Source organism: Columba livia, chromosome Z, assembly GCF_036013475.1.
Source record: "Columba livia isolate bColLiv1 breed racing homer chromosome Z, bColLiv1.pat.W.v2, whole genome shotgun sequence".
NCBI lineage: Eukaryota > Metazoa > Chordata > Aves > Columbiformes > Columbidae > Columba > Columba livia.
The window spans coordinates 27,136,573-27,157,857 of record NC_088642.1 but is presented as its reverse complement, the minus strand read 5'-3'; the positions used below and the strand labels follow the sequence as shown (position 1 = coordinate 27,157,857).

At 39.2% G+C, this 21,285-nt stretch overlaps 1 protein-coding gene across 8 annotated transcripts in view; it reads right to left on the bottom strand.

The window, feature by feature from the left end:
* The window catches only part of DDX4 (DEAD-box helicase 4), a 32,760-nt gene that overhangs the window by 9,603 nt on the left and 1,872 nt on the right, over window positions 1-21,285 (bottom strand). Inside the window, exons 1-12 of one of the 8 annotated variants that reach the window (XM_021285453.2) lie at window positions 20,013-20,212; window positions 19,784-19,869; window positions 17,028-17,091; window positions 12,947-13,015; window positions 10,504-10,587; window positions 9,890-9,973; window positions 9,229-9,312; window positions 8,814-8,897; window positions 6,018-6,056; window positions 4,184-4,326; window positions 2,998-3,150; window positions 1,629-1,783 (exon numbers count right to left, since the gene is read on the bottom strand). In XM_021285453.2, the coding sequence (XP_021141128.1) occupies window positions 1,629-1,783; window positions 2,998-3,150; window positions 4,184-4,326; window positions 6,018-6,056; window positions 8,814-8,897; window positions 9,229-9,312; window positions 9,890-9,973; window positions 10,504-10,587; window positions 12,947-13,015; window positions 17,028-17,091; window positions 19,784-19,867 (1,043 nt within the window). In that variant the 5' untranslated portion in view covers window positions 19,868-19,869; window positions 20,013-20,212. Of the gene's footprint in view, window positions 1-1,628; window positions 1,784-2,997; window positions 3,151-4,183; window positions 4,327-6,017; window positions 6,057-8,813; window positions 8,898-9,228; window positions 9,313-9,889; window positions 9,974-10,503; window positions 10,588-12,946; window positions 13,016-17,027; window positions 17,092-19,783; window positions 19,870-20,012; window positions 20,213-21,285 lie in introns of those variants that run through there. The other 7 variants (XM_021285455.2, XM_065045223.1, XM_021285454.2 and 4 more) reach the window with 7 other exon arrangements.

Below are 21,285 nucleotides of genomic sequence, written 5' to 3'. Positions count from 1 at the left end.
AAAATAGCATTAGACATTGTCACCTCTTAAATTGCATACTTAGAAAAAGCAGAAATATCAAATATATGCCTTTAGAGCTTCAGAAGTAATCTTTCCAGACCCTGAAAGGACAGTACCAAAAAAACCCCACAGGTGGATCTTTGCAAAGCAACTAATCACACTAGCCATGCAGTGCACCACTCAGACTGCAAACTCACTTAAACAATAAAGTACTTAGTGTTCCTCCTACAAAGGTTTTGATTACATCTACTGATTAGAAGCACATCAGATACTCTTCTGTAGAAAACCACCTCTATGAGCAATAACCACCATACAAAGCTGAAGTTTACAAGCTTATCTTTACAAACTCCTGCTAAGGCTTTCACATGCACACAATGAGTATTGTAATATTCAAGTTGTCTGTTCTTGAAGACACTAATTCTGCTTCATATGCAACAGTGAATCAAAAACCCACTAAATTTTTTACCAGGTTTACTTGAAACTTTTCAGAAAGCTTTAGTCAAGAATAGAAACAGGCTGGACCATAACATTAACATTTATCTGCTATCAATTAATATACATACTTCACATTCCTATTTTTTAACTGAACCAAAGAGTTTAAGAATATTGTGAATATGAGCTAAGCATTAGACATGCAGCTCTTTAGAGGGAACAGATTCATACCCTGGTATTGTTTAACTCCCCCTCAAATGTAGGTTACCCTGCTTTTACCACAGCACATTATAAGAGAAGTTTTCTAAAATCAAAAGCTATTTTACTGTTAAATAATCTGTATCTAATTTAAAATAGTATAATTAATGCAACTAGATAGACAGAACAGTTTTAGAGATTAAGAAGCTATTCTTAGTAACATGCTTAGTAAGTAAATACGCCAACATTATGGTACTTCCCAAAAGCAGATACAGCCTTCAAGCACAAGTTTACTCAAATGAGCAAAGGCAAGTCTAATATAGCCCAACAGATTTTGCATTGATGATGTTCTCTTCATTCCACTTCCTAACAGTAACAAGCAGTTAAGAAACAACAGATTTAATTCTCCTCCTGTGCACTTGGTGAAACCTATCAATTAACAGCAGAAATATCACTGGCAAACTAGTACAACTGTACTCTCAGGCAACATCAAGGGCTACATGAGGAGCCTAGACCTTCTGGGTTTTTTTTTTTTATGAAAAAGCAGAACTAGAAGAGCTTGTTTCTGTCCAGGACCAGAAGCACTGGGAAGTATGGAATTATTAGAAAGCAGGACTGAAAGTTAACTAAAAACTCCTAACACATACCTTTGGTTTTGTCCAGACAAAAATAAAAACAAGTATAAATTATATAAGACAAGCTAAGTTTAAATTACTTAAGAAATTTCATTTCTCATTAGTAAAGATGATGTGACACTAGTACTTATCTCTTCAAGCTGAAGTAAGTCTCTCCCCTCCTGCCCCAAAATATCAGCAAGATTGGGAGTTTAAAATACCTAGCCATATAGTAAGAAACATGCTAGCCAGTATTACCATCTAAATTCCACTGTTTGTAGTCATTTGACTGTCACAGAAAATTTCTGAAAGAATTAATGAAAAAATAAAGTGCTGACAATTCAGACAAAGTAATAATCAATAACAGACAGTGTGAAAGCTTACCCATACACAAATTTTCTTGCTTCTAGGAAGATCTGGTTTATCAATTCTCTAGTTGGGGCAACAATGATACATTCTGGTTCTTGCTGCTCTTTAAAGCTAGTGGCAGTTACGCCATCCCTCATCATGTGGGCCACAATTGGCAGAAGAAAAGCTGCCTAAAAAAAGCATTGGTATTTATGTTCTTTAGTCTTAAAGCTTTCATCAGTCACAGTAAAAGTTGAGAGCCAATCTTGTAGCTAAAATGATACAGCACACTACCAACTTCAAGGAAATGAGACTGCAAAAAGAATGACCTAAATGCATGACAGAATATTCAAGCTTCATTCTCCTTGTTCAAGAACCATGAAAATCTCTGGACTTCAAGAGTCTAATAATGCAGGAACACAGTCACGCACTGATTTCTGGGTTCTTTGGGCAGTTACATACATCATGTTGACATACATTGACAATTACATATCCCAAGATCAAACACCCTCCTTGATATTTATTTACAAGCTTTACATTATCATTAGTAGATCTGTAAGATGACCATGTATCACCATTCCCTGAACTACTGTAATATCAGATCAGTTTGCAACACAGCTGCACCAGCACCCTTACTCCCACGTAAGATGAGTTACCCCCAAAACAGAATTTGTACGGCAGTTCTAAAAGCATTCAGAATATATATAGCATAAGCTTTGGACATTCCCCCACCCCCAACAGAAAACGGTTTTCAAAACAAGTAACTTACTTGTTTATTAACTACATAACAAAGGGAAAATTCCATACTATACTGAATGGCAAAAAGCTATACTTAATGTCCAAACAGTCTCATACAGAGCTGTCAGCAGTTAGATTTGGGTATATTGGACAGTTTAACAAGCTGAAACAGCTGTCAGTATCAACTGTCAACACTGCTTCAAGATTAATACTGAATCTCCTAAAACTAGAACAGTGCAGATCAGACTTCACCAAAGCAAGGATGACAACCAGCACACTACACTTGAACAATCTGCCATAAGTTAAAAAATAAACAACACATCCAAAAAACCCTCAAAACAAAAACACAAAGAAATAAAGCACATATACCAACACACACACACACAAAAAAACCCACAAAGAAAGAGACCCTAACTTGAACTGCAGAGTGTTTTTTCCTCATCAGCAGTTTCTATGACTGCCTGTACTTCTCAATCTGTATCTGCAGCCCTGAACACTGGCCTGGTGTACCATGACACTATACACCTGCTGTTGCAGCACAAGCCGTATTGTTAGACAACAAGCTGTGAAGCATCTATTATAATCTTAATTTGGGAGACTGAGGCATCTACTCAGAAGCTTCAGGTCACACACTTCCAGTAGTATGAACACTGCACAAAATGCTTACAGTTTTTCCTGATCCTGTATGGGCACATGCCATTAAATCCCGTCCTGCCAGTATAACAGGAATGCTGTACTTCTGTACTGGAGTAAGTTTAGAGTACCCAGCTTTAGCAATGTTCTTGTTTAATGTATGACAAAGGTTAGCATCTTCAAAAGCCTGTAAGAGAAGAAAATTTTTAACAGTACACAACCACACAAGTTTAAAAACTGAGACACTTACCACAGAATACTGCCACACTAAAAAGTTCTCTCACCAGTCATCTAGATTGTCAGGGTCCTTACAGGTAAAAGCCCTAAAGGTTTCTTCAACCTGCTCATGCCATGCAAATGAAGTTGTTTGTAGGACAGTGAAGGCCTTCATCTATCCTTACTAGCTCTAAGAGAAAACTGCTCAGAGGCCATACATCTGGATTCAAGCAGGTAAACTCACATCATGGTATGCTATTAAAACGAACTCGCTCTCCAGTTTTCCTTTCACACAGAAGATACAGTTTCTATCCCATAACTAATAAAAAGAGCTAAAGCAACACCCCTATGCAGGACTAGAAAGTATCATACATGAGGAAAATCAGATTAACTTCTATGAGAAAATCTTTCAGAAGACGAATGGGGAAAAAAAAGCTCTGCATCTTCTCTCTCAAGACAGGTGCTACTACCCCCTTCACCCTTCTTCCTCATTCTTCTAAGAACTTAAAAAAACATTAGCCACCTGGTATTGAGTAGAAGCAAAGTTATATATTACTTTTAAACAGTTAACAGCAGCCACAAAAAACAGGGCTAAAAGTTACTTCAAGAATTTCATGAAAACTATTCCAATAAGTGTTAATTTACATTGTTTAAAGAGCCCCCAGTAACAGACTTCAAGAAGATGACTTCACCAGCCTTCCCAGAAACTGCTGCCAAAGAACTATTTATTTCAAGATCTAAACTGATATTTTTCTGCAATTTAAATATTATACTTCCTGTCCCTCCAGTGTTCCTTTCTCTGGAACATTTCTGTAGTTTGTCAGTATTATTTTGAATTCAAATTATACCTTTCAAATAGGCAGCATTTCCTTCCTAAACGGTATTACCTACAAGTTTCAAAATCTTCATTAAGATTTTAATTAGCAGTGAATATTAAGACAGTATACATCCTTGCAGAATCACTATAAACACAAACCCTGAGATACTATAATGAGTCCACTAACCAGTATTGGTGCTGGAGGGTCAAGTCCTGACACTTCAACAACATTGTCATCATACTTGTCAAAATTGATTCCCGTCTGATAACGTGCAAAGATGGCTTGCTCATCCTCAGGTGGAGGAGGTGGAACGTAAGTCACCTTTGGACCTTAAGAACACAACCAATCAAGTTCATGAACAGTATAAAGAAAACTATAACTATTTTAAGTATGGAGCTACTACAATTAAGTTCAGTGGGATATCATTTACACTTGGACTTTCCAGGAAGGCAAGAAATTTCGTGAGTGAGTTCTATTAGAACTTGGTTTTACAATACTAGACCTAAAACCTCACAAATTAAGTCAGACTTTTGTAAAGCATTCTTGTCTCTCACACTTGCTCAAGGACATAACCTTGAGCTTCTCACAAAAATTGAATCAAGCTCTACCACCATGCAAAAAACCACAACTCTACCACAAAAAACCTCGTTACACTATAAATTATCCTACTCTATAATGATTAATTAATACACAAGGATAAAAGTGATCTGTTCATAGTAGTACACTCACAGTTTTGCACTCCTTAATGTATTTTTCAACCTAATAAACTCAGAGGTATAAAATTAATTATTTGGTGCTCACTAAAAGGTTAGCAGTAGAAGCCATTTCACAGGAACCTCAAATGAAGAAGGATCAGGAAAGAAAATTATTCATATAAGTCATGAGTTCACTATTCATCTTCTTGCATTTCAAGAGTAAGAGAAAGACAAAATAAAGCTAAAGTCACTTGCAAAAAACATTGCAGGTAAGTAAATATTCTAATAGATTGTCCTAACTGACACTTTCAGAAAGTCATAATTCATCACACACTTCAACCTGATATCCTGCACATACAAATCATGACATTTACTTACTAACCAGCACCCACTAAAACACAAACCTGATTTCCAGAAATAGTATCAGAGATGCTATAGCAACTGAAACTGAGAATCTACTGTTCCTTCATGGTTATGTACACATACCTATGCAGGCACGTCGCAAGAAGAGCCAGAGGCCACGAATGCATTGCGAAGAGCAAGTTTTATTTTAGTTACCTCTCTACTGGGGGATCTCCAAAGCCACACCTGAGCTTCCACACAGAGGTGACACCAGCAGGGAGACAGGCGCTAGTAAGTTCAGCCCTGCTGGAAGATCACTGGGCCTGCTAAGCTCACCTGTATTTCAAGGCTTCAGGCAGGTGCAGCCTCGCGTTCTTTCTCACAACAAAGCAGGAATCTCAACATAGTGATAACGTGCCTAAAGTTTCTCACAGGCCTATGTTATCTAACACAGAAGTTCTACTCATCAAGCACACAAGGCCAGTAAAACAATGAGTGTGCTGTATGTGCTTTTTCTACAGACAAATGTAAATACGCTCAAGTACCTAACTAATCTCCTCACCAAATCTTCAGCTATATCCCATACAATGGTTTGCGTTACTATCATTACTTAGATGCCTACACCATTGACAATTAAGTTCTCTAACACTTGTGTCTCAAGTAGATGAGTTTAACTATTAAAAAGACAAAAACAACCAGCATAGGAATTCTACAGGAGCCTGTTCCAAAAACTCAGTCTTTATTCACGCGATAACATCCACAGTGTTTCCCAGTAATTTAAAGATGAACAAAGTTTAAACATAGTGAGTTTAACAGCATTTGCTTGGCAACTCATGTTTACACGGATGGTTTTGAGATGGTTATGCATTTACCCATATCACTACCTTGCTTTTTAAAGTTACTGGAAGTAACTGGGTAAGACAATGTTATTTGAGTAAAGAACAAATTAAAACTGGCATGTTACTTGTGCAGAAGCTACTTACCTTTTCCAGAACCCATTTCTTCACATTCTTTGGAAGCAGCTGTTAAAGGAAGCATTCCAAAGTTAATTGCTTTTAGGAAAAAAAAGTTCATTCAAGAAAACAACTAAATGAAAATCTTAATGAAAAATTCCTAGAGGCGCTTGGAAAACTCAGAGGGTCGTGATACGGTTGGTAGAATGAGTGGGAACATTTAGGTCACCAGTGAAAGCCAGAAGACAAAGGTCCCATATTTGTGTTTCAAACGGCAGAAAGAGAAGATGTCAGAAAATCAACCTTAGCAGGACCTCACAATCACAACATGAAGGAATTAAACCCAGCATCTTGTTGAAGGACTTAAACCAGATCACTTCCTTACTTGACTTGTAGTAAGTCCTCTATCATCAAATCAAATGTAATCAACCCAGATTATGAGACAACCATCACAAAATGTCTAGGTAAAGCAAGTTATATCTTCAAATAGAACCAAGAAAAACGACCTCTTCTAAATCCACCATATGCTTTGCAAGGGCAGATACAGTTACATACACTCACTTGAGATGAATCATGAACAATGGAATGTCAGTTTTATAACCTTGTTTTGTTACTCCTTAAGTTTTTTCCCCAAACCGTTAAACAAGATAACGTAACAAGAAACACACATATGCTTACAGTTACAGGATCTTGGTTTTAGGAACCATTTATACAAAATCAGAGGATGCTTGTTTTATGCTATATAACTAACTTCTAAGTAGCTAAAGAGCCATAGCCATAAACTTCAGTGTCATCACAGTAAATTTTCAAGAGTTAGAAGAGTGTTAAGATCAGAAGAGAAAACTATTCTGTTATTTCAATAGCCATACATTTATAACATCCACTCCACAGAAGTTTTCACCTTGACATCCACATATTGTGTGTGTGTTGACTTCATTACCACTTGAAAAACAAAGTCATATATACCACATGTTAGATACGTAAAAATTATATTAAAAGTGAGCTGTTAAAGGAATTCTGAAAATACTGTTGTTAAAGTCCTTACTCTTACTACACACAAAAAAGAAAAAGCCTAACTGGTAGCCTCTAGCTCCTCAGGTGCAGGAAGTTGTGTTGCTGATTATGCAGGGTTAAAATAAATCCATTAATGTAAGACACCTCTGGAAAAGAAAGACAGCTAGAAATGTAGATAATGGGAAGAAGAAGAAAGACAATGAAAGCTGTTAATATGTTCTCTACTCAAACATGCAGCTCAAGCCATTCAATAATACCATACCATGAACTGACAATTTTAAGACCAGTACTACAGAAGTGACCCTACAATCCCTCCTTCACCCACCCTCATCTGCATTCTTCCTCACTGCAGCAGTGTAAGCACAAAATAACAGCACCAAGGCAGTATATTAACATGATTCCTCATTCTCAACAACACTACATTACTAACTCTAAACATTAAGCACAAGTTCTAAAGAGGCAGGCAATACTGTGACTTGCATCAGGAAGGCTCAATTCAGCAGCAATACTCGTATACAACTCTGTAAAACCACAGCTTTATCAAGATGGTAACAGAGAATCCAAGTAAGTATGCAACATACAGGATGTTTGATCACCTTTAAATACTTATTTCTCCAACAGAAGATATAGAAAGTTTACACCAGTATCTCTAGTTGCAAAAAGCACAACTGTTTTAAGACACCACAGCCCTACCTCTTCATTACCTCTACAGACACTACTAGAGTGATGTGACCGCTATTCAGAGATGGAGGCAGCACAACAGCCTAACAGTACCTGCTCTGTTTCTTTGCCAGATCCATACACATTCTCTTACTATAAAAGGACACAATTCCCATGCAATAAACTACTCTTTATGAAGAATTGTTATCACATGAAATGTTGTACAGACTAGTGGAACTGTTACCTACCAATATTCATAACAGTCTTAGCATGAAAACACTTTATACAATGGTCATGAAAAAGTACTGAATAATTGCATCAAGTATGCAGTTATGTCTACTATGAGTATCAGCATGCCCCCTCTATAAACACTTAAGTCATTATTTGAACCAAAAATCTGAAAAAGAATGAACCAAGTCAAACAGGCAAGTTAACTGTTCTTCAGATATTAATGATTGCTTCTTAAAGCACATACTAATCATGGTTTCTTTTCTACATTGAAAAGTTATTTTATGGGTATCACACGAAATGTTCCTACATGGGGAATATCAGCCATCTACCACCCATTACACTACTTAACGGGTATGGGACTTTTTGTGAGAGATCACTACGCTCTATGTACCACAAAACATATATTACAAGTTACAGTAGCATTGGTGGTGAAGGAATATAGGACCATAAGGACAAAGAGCAAAAACCAATATCAGCATGAAGTCATCAGGAAGGCCTGGCCTCTCAGAGCTACAAATCTTGTCAGCCCAGACAAACATAAAGCAACACTTCCCTTTATAGGAGGTGCGGAAAAGTCTAGAGTGACTATTTCAAAACTGAGCAAGTTCTTAAAGCCTTGCTTTGAATTTCAGGGCTAGCACCTCTGCTTCCATGTGCATTAAATGACTCAGTAGCAGCAGGACAAAGGAAAAAAACTTATGGACGACAACAACTTCAAAAATCCCATTACTAAAATTTATTCAAGTGCCAAACATGTCTTGTGTAGGCATGCAAACAAGCAATCTAAGATTTGCAGTAGGTTCTTATGCCAGAAAAGAAGAATCATCACAGTGACATTTAGCAAAGCTAAGAAGGTGCTGCACTGCCACAAATCGGCAATGACAAATCTGAAAGGTTCACCACCCTACTAAAAAGTCACACCTGCATGAGCTCCAAATGCTCCTCTTCCTCCAGGGTCAACAGAAACACCAGACTGAGGTCTGCCTCTTCGCTCATCTTTCATTCCTGTAAGTAACAAACAGCACGGTAGCTATCCTGTCTAAAATTCGTAGAATGAAATATTATGCTTAGAGCTAATGCTATTTACTCCAAAAACTCAGTGTAACAGCCCCAACAGATTCTATATAATGGCAACCTATGCTCTATTATTCCCAGGGATACTATTTTTCAAATATATAGTTCATGTTCCATGATACAGCTGAAGAACAGAAGCTATTTCATAGCTTCCACCTTTACACTTCTAGTTCTCAGGAAGCAACCAAACCCAGAGAGAATGGTCAGAAGTTTTGTTACCAGAAAAAACAGTCAACATTAAAAAAATAATCCAACAACTTACCCTCACTTTGCCCAAAGCCACCAGGAAACCGTCTAAAACTTCTGTTTTCTGTTCCAGAGTCTTCTACATTCCTTTCTTGAAAACCTGCATTACAACATAGCACATAACAACTTAGTTTGCCCTATTCTGCATGTGGAGATCAAGTGCCTTTATCTGTCAATTATTCTTTGCAGCCCTGGTTTAATGACATCAGATAAAAAGCACAATAAAACTAAGTGATTTGCCTAAACATTTCAAAAATTAAGAGAACACTCATCTTTCATACCTGTAAGCTATATACAGCATAGTGGACATCATGTCTAAGATTTCTATAATGAAATACTATGCTTGAAGCTAACGCTATTTACTCTAACAATTCTACAATTGCAACAGCTCCAACAGATTCTTTATAACACCAACCTATGCTCTTTTATTCCCAGGAATATTATTTTTCAAAGACACAGTTCATGTTTCATAATACCCCTAAAGAGAACTTACTTCATAGTTTTCACCTTTACACTTCCAGTCCTCATGGAGCAATGAATCCCAAAAGCAAAGACCAAAAGTATGTTGTTGCCACACAATCCAGTCAATATAAAAAAACCAAAACAAACAAAAAACCCCACACAAAAAAACCAAAACACCATACCACAGCAACACACCAAATCACACCACCACTTACTCTCTGTTCGTCCAAAACCACCAGGAAATCCTCTATAAGCTCTATTTTGCATACCAGAATCCTCCACATTCCTTTCTTGAAAACCTGCAGTACAAAGTACACAACTCAGTTTGCCCCGTTATGCATCTGTAAATCAAGCATCTTTATTTGGCAATTATTCTTTGCAGTCCTTGTTTTATGAAGTCAGATAAAAAGCACAATAAAACTAAGTGATTTGCCTAAACATTTCAAAAATTAAGAGAACACTCATCTTTCATACCTGTAAGTCATACACAGCATAGTGGACATGTCTAAGATTTCTATAATGAAATACTATGCTTGAAGGTAATGCTATTTACTCTAAAAAAATCCACAATACAACAGCCCCAACAGATTCTTATAACACCAGCTTATGCTCTATTATTCCCAGGAATATTATTTTTCAAAGACAGTTCATGTTTCATAATACAGCTGAAGAAAAGCTACTTCATAGCTTTCACCTTCACGTTCCTAGTTCTCATGGAGCAACAAACCCAGAAGAATGACCAAAAGTATACTGTTACCACACAAACTGTCAAAAAAAGAAAAAACCCACACACCCAACAAAACAATTAAAACACCAAAACAACACGTACCCACACTTCCTCCAAAGCCACCAGGAAATCCTTTAAAACCTCTATGTTGCATATTAGAATCCTTAACGTTCCTTTCTTGAAAGCCTGCAGTACAGCACAGCACACAACTTAGTTTTCTCAATTATGCATGTGCAGATATGGTACCTTTTATATAGCAATTATTACTTTCAGTCCTTATTTTATGAAGTCAGACCAAAAGTACAACAAAACATGCTGCATGAACATATGCAAAAATGAAAAAATATTTTGCCAGAAAGTGTGATAAGGAGAAGAATCTACTGCTCTCCAGTAGTATTGTTTTTGCAAGAATTAATTCAAACATTATTGAAGTATTTTATTTTACATGCATATATGCTACATGAGCTACTTAACTTTCAACTCTTTGGTTAAGATACAGGTCAGTTGAGTCCTCTGGTTCAGTCCCAGAATAACTGATAGCATTTATACCTTCTCAGTTTTCATAGTAAGTACTGTAGAGTGAAGTAGTATTGCAATTGCTGCTTCCTTTGCTGCAAGGATTTGAAAACCTGCCTTTCAGACCTAGCCATTTCTATTTTTTATTACTCAGAACTGCTTATTCAGTTGTTTGGCACAGGCAGTGCCAAGTATTCAGTGAATATTAATTTCTGAACCTTTTCCACAATTACCCTCCTGTTGGGGAGGGTTAGGAAGTGAACAGCCACATGCATAAACAAGGTGTTTCTCATTTTGGATTGGACAGTTTTAGGTGTTGTGTAAGATCCAAGCAGTGGACTTATATAATCATTTACTCCTTAGTCATTATTCACCAACTGAACATCTGTTCTATCAAAGAGAAACTTCTGCTAAGTGAGACCAGGAAGTTCTCCTACCACAGCATCTGCAGCTCCTTTTCTACCAATGCCTGGTGCGAAGCAATTTTTTTCATTTGAGTTTTTTTAAGTTAAAAAAAAATAATCACATCTTAAAGGCTCACACACAAAAGTCTAGATATAAATATTCATAAATACTACAGACCTTAAATACAGCTTGTGACTTACTTTGCAATTGCCAGAGTCTACAGCATAACTGTTCATCATTCCACATTAAAGTGTGGCTGCCTGCTCAGTCAAACAAGTCTAGCATTCCCCTAATATAACAGGCATCAATCCAAGAGATGCCAAAATGGTTTAGATTTTTTTTAAGAAATAACATAAGAACTCTGAGCAAATCCACAGCTGTTGTGCAGGTCAAAACTTTCGTTCAACATGCCCAAATCAGGACTAGAGCTTCCACCTTCCTTGGTTCATAACCAGGCCCACTTACAGCCACAGAACTATCTAGACAGATACTATGTGATGGTAGCTTCTACTGCCCTATGTGCTTCCAATAGTACCTCTAAGAACCATAAATGGCAGTACTGCTAAAGCGCCAATTACACACCTCTTCAGTGTGCATTTCATGTAACAGTTGCATTTGTTATTCTAAGTAGGAAGAAGACAAGGATTAAACACTGATTTATGGATACCAAAGAAAACAAGCTTTCAGGTTTTCCACAGAAGAGCACTAGTATACTCCTACTCATAGCATATTTGTGAATACTAATACTCAGTTGCTTTTATACTACATTATGACTCGATATTATCAGAAAAAAAGCCCTCTCCAGGGAGAATGGAATCAAAACAAGATGTAAACAAAACAGATTTTAAACAGAGTCCTGCCTTCTAGCAAATATGGTTAAGTATTTTACATTGTGCAGTCAAAGCTAAAGGGTGATGCTGAGTGTCTATATTACAAAAAAATAAGGGTTAGTATTGCCAAAGTTATAAATACTCATTTGGCTCTGATACAACAAAACTGAGTACCTGAAGAGGAAAAAACGTAATGTATCAAATACAACTAGGCACCAGAATTAGAGGCAATCCAGAAAGTTCTCCATTTCCAAAATTTCTCCCACTATCAAATGTAATTGCTGGTTGACACTGTCTGTTCAGACTTTCAACAGTAACCATAACTAGAATAAAGAATCAACATTCAAAGCTATCTCTCAGTTCAGGACAGGCTTTTGGGTTTGAATGGGTTGGGTGGGCTTTTTTGCTGTTGTGTTGGGTGTTTTCTGGGTTTGTTTTGGTTTGGTTTTTTTTTCCCCTCCCTCAAACCAAAAAGTAAAACTACAGAACCACCCTATTTAAAAGAGAGCTCAGGTCCGTAGTCTACCACCCACTCAACAAAAACAGAACACATCATGAAGGTGTCCTTTGACAAGACAAAAATATTACCTAAAATTACAAAGCTACAGACAAACGTAACTACTGTTTTCCATAGGTAGTAGCAAAACTCAACAACAGTACTGCTGCAACACAGTAAAATTTGAGTTTCCACAGCCTACTCAAACAACAGTCGCAAGGTCCTCCATTCAAAATGTTTTGTCCAAAAGGAAGGCTTAATCACCTCAAAACCACAAATTTTAACCATGCAATCCTACCTCTACCCCTAGAATAACCTCCAAAATTGTCCTGCATGCGTTCACTTCTGTTAGGTCTTTCAACAGCACCTGGAGACGGAAAACAAGAAAGTAAGGCTTTTGACACTGTCTCACATAACATCATCATATACAAACCAATGAAGCAAGCCTACACAACTGGACAGCAAGGAGGACTGAGAAACACTGGGCTCCAAAAGCTGAGCTGAGCAACACAAACTCTAGCTAGAGGCCAATCACTACCAGAGTATGCCAGTGACTGATGGGGCCAACACTGTTTACCATCTTCACTCACAGAATCATTTTGTTCAGAAGACACCCTCGAGATCAGAGTCCAACCATTAACCTAATACTGGCAGTAACCCGTGTCCATGAGAATCTGATGTGCGTCTTTTAAATACACCCAGGGATGGTGACTGCGCCAATTATCTGGGCAGCCTGTTCCAATGCTTCACAACCCTTCCTGTAAAAAACTTTTCCGTAACATCCAATCTAAACCTCCCCAGCAGAATTTGAGGCCATTTCCTCTTGTCCTATCACTTGTTACTTGGGAGAAGAGAACAACACCATCCATGCTACAACCTCCTTTCACAGTATCACAGTATGTTTGGGATTGGAAGGGACCTCAAAAGATCATCTAGTCCAATCCCCCTGCTGGAGCAGGAACGCCTAGGTGAGGTCGCACAGGAACATGTCCAGGCGGGTTTTGAATGTCTCCAGAGAAGGAGACTCCACAACCTCCCTGGGCAGCCTGTTCCAGTGCTCTGTCACCCTCACTGAGAAGAAGTTTTTTCTCAAATTTAAGCAGAACCTCTTGTGTTCCAGCTTGATCCCATTACCCCTTGTCCTATCATTGTTGGCCACCGAGAAGAGCCTGGCTCCATCCTCATGGCACTCACCCTTTATACATTTATAAACATTAATGAGGTCCCCCCTTAGTCTCCTCTTCTCCAAACTAAAGAGACCCAGCTCCCTCAGCCTTTCTTCATAAGGGAGGTGCTCCACTCCCTTAATCATCTTGGTTGCCCTACGCTGGACCCTCTCCAGCAGTTCCCTGTCCTTCTTGAACTGAGGGGCCCAGAACTGGACACAATATTCCAGATGTGGTCTCACCAGGGTGGAGTAGAGGGGAAGGAGGACCTCTCTCGATCTACTAGCCACTCCCCTTCTAATACACCCCAGGATGCCATTGGCCTTCCTGGCCACAAGGGCACAGTGCTGGCTCATGGTCATCCTGTTGTCCACCAGGACCCCCAGGTCCCTTTCCCCTACACTGCTCTCTAATATGTAATTTCCCAACCTATACTGGAACCTGGGGTTGTTCCTGCCCAGATACAGGACTCTACACTTTCCCTTGTTAAATTTCATCAGGTTATTCCCCGCCCAACTCTCCAGCCTGTCCAGGTCCCGCTGGATGGCAGCACAGCCTTCTGGTGTGTCAGCCACACCTCCCAGCTTAGTGTCATCAGCAAACTTGCTGATAGTATACTCTATTCCCTCGTCCAAATCGTTAATGAATATATTGAATAATATTGGCCCCAGTACTGACCCCTGAGGCACTCCACTAGATACTGGCCTCCAACTAGACTCCGCACCATTGACTACCACTCTCTGGCTTCTCTCCCTAAGCCAGTTTGCAACCCACCTCACTAGTCTATTGTCTAGACCACACCTCCTCAACTTAGCTTTCAGGTAGGTCCAGGCTAAACAGCCCCAGTTGCCTCAGCTGCTCCTCAGACTTGTGCTCCAGACCCCTCACCAGCTTCATCACCCTCCTCTGAACTCTCTCTCCAGCACCTCAAGGTGTTTCTTCTAGTGAGGACCCCAAAACTGAACAGGAGATTCAAGGTGGAGACTTACCAGCACCAAATACAGAAGGCACTGGCCACATCATGACCCAAAGAATGGAACAGAATGCACTATCTGCCAGTTTGCAGACATACAAAACTCAGACATAGTGCAGTGTTTCACTCAGAGGAAACTCAAAACATATTAGAGATACAGGTAAGCAAGCCTTGAAGTTCAGCAACAAAAAACACAGAAACCTGCACCTGGGGAGGAATAACTCCAGGCACCAGTACACACTGGGGCTAACAGACACTAATTGGAGTGAGTCCAGGAAAGGACCACAGAGAAAAGACTCCTGCAATGCATACAAGAGAGCAGCTCATGAGAACTTAATTTAAATCAGGTGCAGCACAATCTGTTGATAATTTAGAAGTTTTGCAAGAGAAAAGAAGGCCCATGCAGACTTTTCTGAAAAAAAATTAAAAAGAAACCTTTTCCTATCATGTTGTAAGGAAAGAATCCCTAATACTGACGCACCATTTTAACCAAGTTAAAAACAAGATGCATAATCTTACCACCTGAAAGCCTTACTTCTAGACTTCCCAAGCAGCTTTCATTCTTTAAGTCCTTATTTAAACAGCAAATAAGGTTTGCTTGTACCTAGCGTAAGTATGCAACTTCATTATTATTAACTATACTTCAAAGCATTGGTAGAGTTCCCTGTCAACTAAAATGAATCAAAGACTGTTAAACCAGAACAGACCCTTTGAAACTGCTCATGCTTACCTAAAATTGCACAAGACAATGGCAATGAAAGCAAGACCCTCATCAAGAAAAGCCTTCTCTACCATGATTTCAGTATAAGCAGCATAAACTAGAGAACACTTATGTAAAAGTTAGCAGGTAGAGTTGACAGCTAGTCAGAAGGAAAGAGTTCTAAAAAACAAAACAAAAACACGAAGCTTCAAAACTCACTTCCACCTAACTTGCAATTCAAGCTCTCTTCACAAGCGCTGCCTTTTCTATTTGTTGAGAGACACACCAGCAATAAACATACTATCATGTTCTGACTGCTCAGAAACACATGAGCAGTTATAAACTTATGGAGAGACAGTCCTGTGAGGAAAAACTGGGGAAGATGGATCTTTTCCCCCTAAAGAAGTCTCAGGGAAGACATCACAGTATTTCAGTGTTTGAAGCGTGGCTGCAAAAAGTAAACACAGAGGCTTTCCAAGAGCAACAGGTACAAGCTGCACTGCCAGAATGTTTTACAGTAAGAACAATCATTCACTTGAACAACTTCCCCAGGGAAATGAAGGAGTTCCCATCACTGGAGATTTTAAAAATGGGACTGGACAGGGTGCTAAATAACCTCATCTAGGCTTCCTTTACCACAAAAGGTTGAACCAGATCATCTTTCAAGATCACTTCCAGCCTGAGCTGTTCTATGATTCTCTCACATCAACATAATTTGTGCTAACCACAAATTTTAAAAATAAAGGTTAGGCTGTTCTTCCACAGTTCAAACAACTAAATAAGCTCAAAATTTTAACCTCAAATTCAATTTCTCTTAAGTTAAAATATTAAGCAGTCTTAATGAACGTTCCAAAGTTCAGAGACTACAATGTGAACACCCCACCTGCCTTATTCCACAGACTTTCAATTCTAAGCAATACCTGTTTCCTGATTTGACTACTGCAGAGTCAAACAAATAAAGCCTGGGGCAAACAACTTTCAGCAGCAACCCCAGCTTCTCATATTTAAACCTTCTTATCTAAACTTCTTCTAACTTCTGTATCTGAAACTTCCATTCAAGTTTATAAAGGCATCATGTTCATTAAATCAAGAGTGCTTTACAGAAACTTAATGCCAAACATCAATGTTTTTTGTCTTGTGGTTTTGTTAGGTTTAAATAGATCTAAGTTTCTATTCAACAACTTCATCTGACCTTTTCTTGTTTTCAACACAACTGTCAGACAGGACCTTGATAGAATTCCTGCGCATTACATATAACCTTATTAATTTTCAATACTGTTCATGTTTAGCAGAGCCTGTTTTAGAAATGATTGTGAGGTAATACCTATTGATTCTCATTAGAAGTTTTACATAATATTCAACAATTAACTGCAGTAAAAAAGGAAACATTGAGGATCAAAGGAAAGTATACTCATGTTACCCATATAATTTGATGTTGCTTACTCCACATTAAAATATTGTGGCTTTCTTTGACCTCATAAACTGTTCAAGGTATCAAATGCCCCAGATGTCACTAAAATCAAAAGTGCCTTTCACATACAGAACAAACCTGCACTTGGACTGAAGTCAGATGAGAGGCCATTTGGTCTTCCAAATAAGCTAGACTACAAAAAGAAAAAAAAGGAACATCATCATGTTAAGCCCAGGCCAGGCAAAGCACATAAACACAAATGCAGTCTCACACTCAAAAGAAGTTGCCTCCTGCACCTTCTGAAATGCAGTCTCTCAGATTCTTCTGTTCACTTCAATATCCTAAAGAGCATACTGTTTGCACCTGAATGTCACCAAAACCACATTACACACAGGTGACACACAGAGTGAAGTAAGTCCATCTAGCCTTCTGTCACTGATTTATGGAGGCCACCATGTCAACAAAGATTTTACACCTCGTATATAAGAAACATTTATCATTCAAAACAATACCATAATCTTTTCAAGTACATTTCTTTTCCGACCTTTCAGTCTTTTCATATTGTTAATAAAACCTGCTTTCATCAGTTTCATAAACTGCATTTCTAGGATTTTATTAGAGCATGCTACAAAATAGCTTAAAAAGAACTACCTGAAATATGACAGTCCATGTTCATTTGTTAAAAGATTCAGATACTCCATTTGAAAATAATCCAGAACAGCACTTAAACTTCATTTTCAGCAAAAGCCATGTTTAACTGTTTAACACAAGCCAGACATGTACTAGTAAACTAAAACACCAGATGATTGAGGAACATCACATAAACCAAGCCTTTAACTTCAAGACTGTGCTTTTTAAATATTACTACAGCTTTTATAGTCCTTAATGTGGCTAGCAATGACTACAGGAAATTAAACCCAAAGTGATAAAATCCTGAAAGCATATGCTGTGATTTCTTCTTTGGGCAACCTTACTTTTAGTTTTACATATCCATCTGGATAAGCCATTCACCTCTCCTCCTCCCACCTCTTCCTCAAGGCTGAATTTAGATGCTCATTAAGACCAATGCCAACAATCAAGAGATTTGTTACAGATTCTCCTCCAGTTTTCTGCAGTTTCTTCTGATACCAATATTCACTCAAGAACACCAGAAGCAGCAAAACATTATTCTTTAGCTATCTCTCATTACACTCCTGTATCTTTTCGTCCATTTCACACCAAAGCATTTTGCTGCTATGTAAAAAATAGCAAAACTGAACAGGAAGGATTTCTACACAAGATACTACATAAACCTATACAGGACCCACAAATAGCTTTGCTTTTCTTCCCTAAAAAACTGAGCATTCAAAACTTTCAAAATACACATCAAAAGGCCTGAATCCCTCTACAAAATACAGTGACCGTGTTCACTTATTTAGAAGACAACCATCATTATGAGATCCACTTACACATACAGAGCTACAGATGCAATTAAGTTAACTTGGTTTCTATATACATTTAAACCTGCTTGAACAGTCAGAAGCTCATTTTATAAGACCACAGTTTTCCAGACAAAGGAATCCAGGAAACAGTTCACCGTAATCAAGAAAATACAAGGTCCCATTTATTTTCTCCTTACCAACTTTGGTGGTCAAGGACATCAAAGTCAGTTCTCTATCACTGAGGAGTAGTCTTCAGTTTAGAAAATTAAAAGATCTCTTAAAAGTATACAACAAGTACTGGTACCTGAATAAAAGAGCAGCAAGTAAAGTGCTGGTGTGGAGAAAATCTGCTCTTTTCAGTAACAGTGAACTCCTATAGCAGCCTACCATATTTGCAGCAACACACTGTAAATTATAGTCAAAGTTTTATCTACAATCCTCAAACAGATGCATTCCTCATCCTTCCTACTGTAGTCATGCATTTCACACCATACAGTTTGTGAACCACATGAAGTGCTATATTGACTTAACAATGAAGGTCAGCTATAAGAGTCACTCATGCTCTATTTGTTGCTGTGGTTAAAACAAAATGGCAACTCGGTGACTGCTAACAGAAAAAAGACAACAAACAAAACAGCTAGAAGGCCATAAACAGCACAAAGAGAAGTTACAGCTCACATCTAACCCACAAACAAGAACCACCACCAAAAGACATGGTTCATTAGCCCCCAATAACGTAGTTCTATGACTGCCCTTCCACCATTCAATAGATGGTAATAAGGACCATCAAACCAATCTAATTTCTGTCAAAAATTGCAGCCTACTTAAACCCAAAAAACAGACATTTGTTCTCAGTTTATCTTACAACTTCAGAAACACTAAATCTGGTATTAATAAGGGAACAGGAAAGTGTCAGAAGTGAAAAAGGGTAGGCAACAGGAACCGCTCCTTTTAGTAGTTACAAAACTTTCCTTGAATACCCCCTACCACAACTGATCTGCAGCTACAGGTTTCTACCCCACGTCAGTTTTTGCTACTTGCCATCCAGCCTCTGCTGGTCCACTAGCCTATCCACAGAGATACTCGATTCTTAGCCCCTTTACCACAATTAATGACTTACTGGTACATGTCAGTCTTATGCCACATTTTTCCGAAGAGTACATATCCTCTCACAACCCAATGTTAAGAGGCAGCATTAAGCAGCTGGCAGAGCAACACTAACCAGCTTCACTGACCATGCCTTGGGAGCCTCCAGGGAGGCAAGGCATCTCAACACTTTTGAGAGGCTACAATTTGTTAAGAAAACATTCTTTTCAACATGCAAGGGCAAGTTCCTCCAAGTGCTTCAGGCATCACAAGAACAGCAAACCACAGCCCACTAGGTATCCCAAGCTGCAGGGCCCGGGGGGAGGAAGGAAAAAGAAGTAAACTTGCTGCAGCAGCCCAACAGCTGCAACCCCATACCTGCTCAAGGGGTGGGAGAACTGGTGACACTTCATCTCCCATCTCTGCATTCCAGTCCTCTTCGTTCACACTTTGCCCTGCCATATCTGCTTGCAGGAGACAAAACACATGAGCTGCAACCCCCTACCTGTTCCCCCCAGCAGACCCCACGGCTGCTCTATAAGGAACACTACTGAGTGAGCGAGCCTGCCCCAGCACTCCATCAGATGCAAGGAAACAAACCACCTACCTTCTCCCCACAAACACCCAAGCCTCACAAGGAAACAAGATGGCACCCCCTAATAACGGCACCGCGTGCAGCCGCTGGCCACGTGCCTCGCCCGTCAGCCAGCCAATAGGAGCGCGATTCGTCAGCAGCGCGTGCGTGCCGGAGGCTGGCGTTGGGCCATGCGGCGGTTGGGACCGTTAGGGGCGGGCGCCGCTGTGGTGCGCGGCTACAGCTGCGGGGGCGGGGCTCGATCCGCGGGGGCGGAAGGGCGGGGCGTGGTGTGGTGTGCCTCGCGCTGTGGCATGTGCTGCTGTGTGGGGCCGCCGTGGCCTCGGGGACTTGAGGTGCGTGTGGAAGGAAAGGGGAGCTCAGCAAAGTGCAGGTTCACAGCATCTGGGCACTTCTGTAATAGTCCTGCTTGGCGCTCTAAGCATTTGAGTGTTCCTGAATGTCTTCATGTAAGACTTGTTTTTTGTGGCTGTTTTTGTTTGTGGTTTGGTTTGCTTTGTTTAATTTTACAAATATCTACCTCTAATAAAAGCTAAATCTGCTGTTCGGCAGAACTGCAACTAAGCTACTAATAATTGTATTGCAAACAAGTGTCAAACGTGTAACGGTTAACACAGCACAGTCCTTTGCTAAAGAAAAAAAAATAGGTTAAACAGGCTATATATTTCTTAAAATAACAACATCCCCTCAGCATCCCCTTCCACAGTTTTTTTGTTATACTGGACTCCATAGGGAAAAGAAAGAGGGCTAAATTCCTGGGTTGAGTATTTTATGTTGAAGTGGAGAAAAACAGAGATCTGTTAAAAATTGTGGCAAGTTGATGCTTCTACTTGCATTTCTGAGCTGTTGGGTGTTTCTCCTCTCTCTACTGCTTTTCATGGCATGGAATACAGCGAGGCTTATTCTGAAAACAGTAAAGCAAGTATGTATTGTCCCATAAATGTGGTAGATACTCGATAACCTTCTCCACCATGTTCAACAGACTTTCCTCTTCAGAAAAAACTTTAAAACAACTGTGTGCTTGTTTGAGAACTTCAATGTCTTCTGTTGCAGAGAAGGAACATCACATCAGTAATTTTGCAGGGAACATCTGAATGTCTAGAGGGGCTTTGGGTAAAAATAAGGCAAGTTTCTGCAGCAGATGGAGGTTGGTCTCTGAACTAATGCTCTGTTTATTTCACCTTCCTCATTGTCAATTAAGCCCTACCCTTTATAGCTGCTTATTTTTCAGGAACATTAGGACAGGACCAGGTTGTGCTCGACCTGGGATGCAAAGCCACTAAGA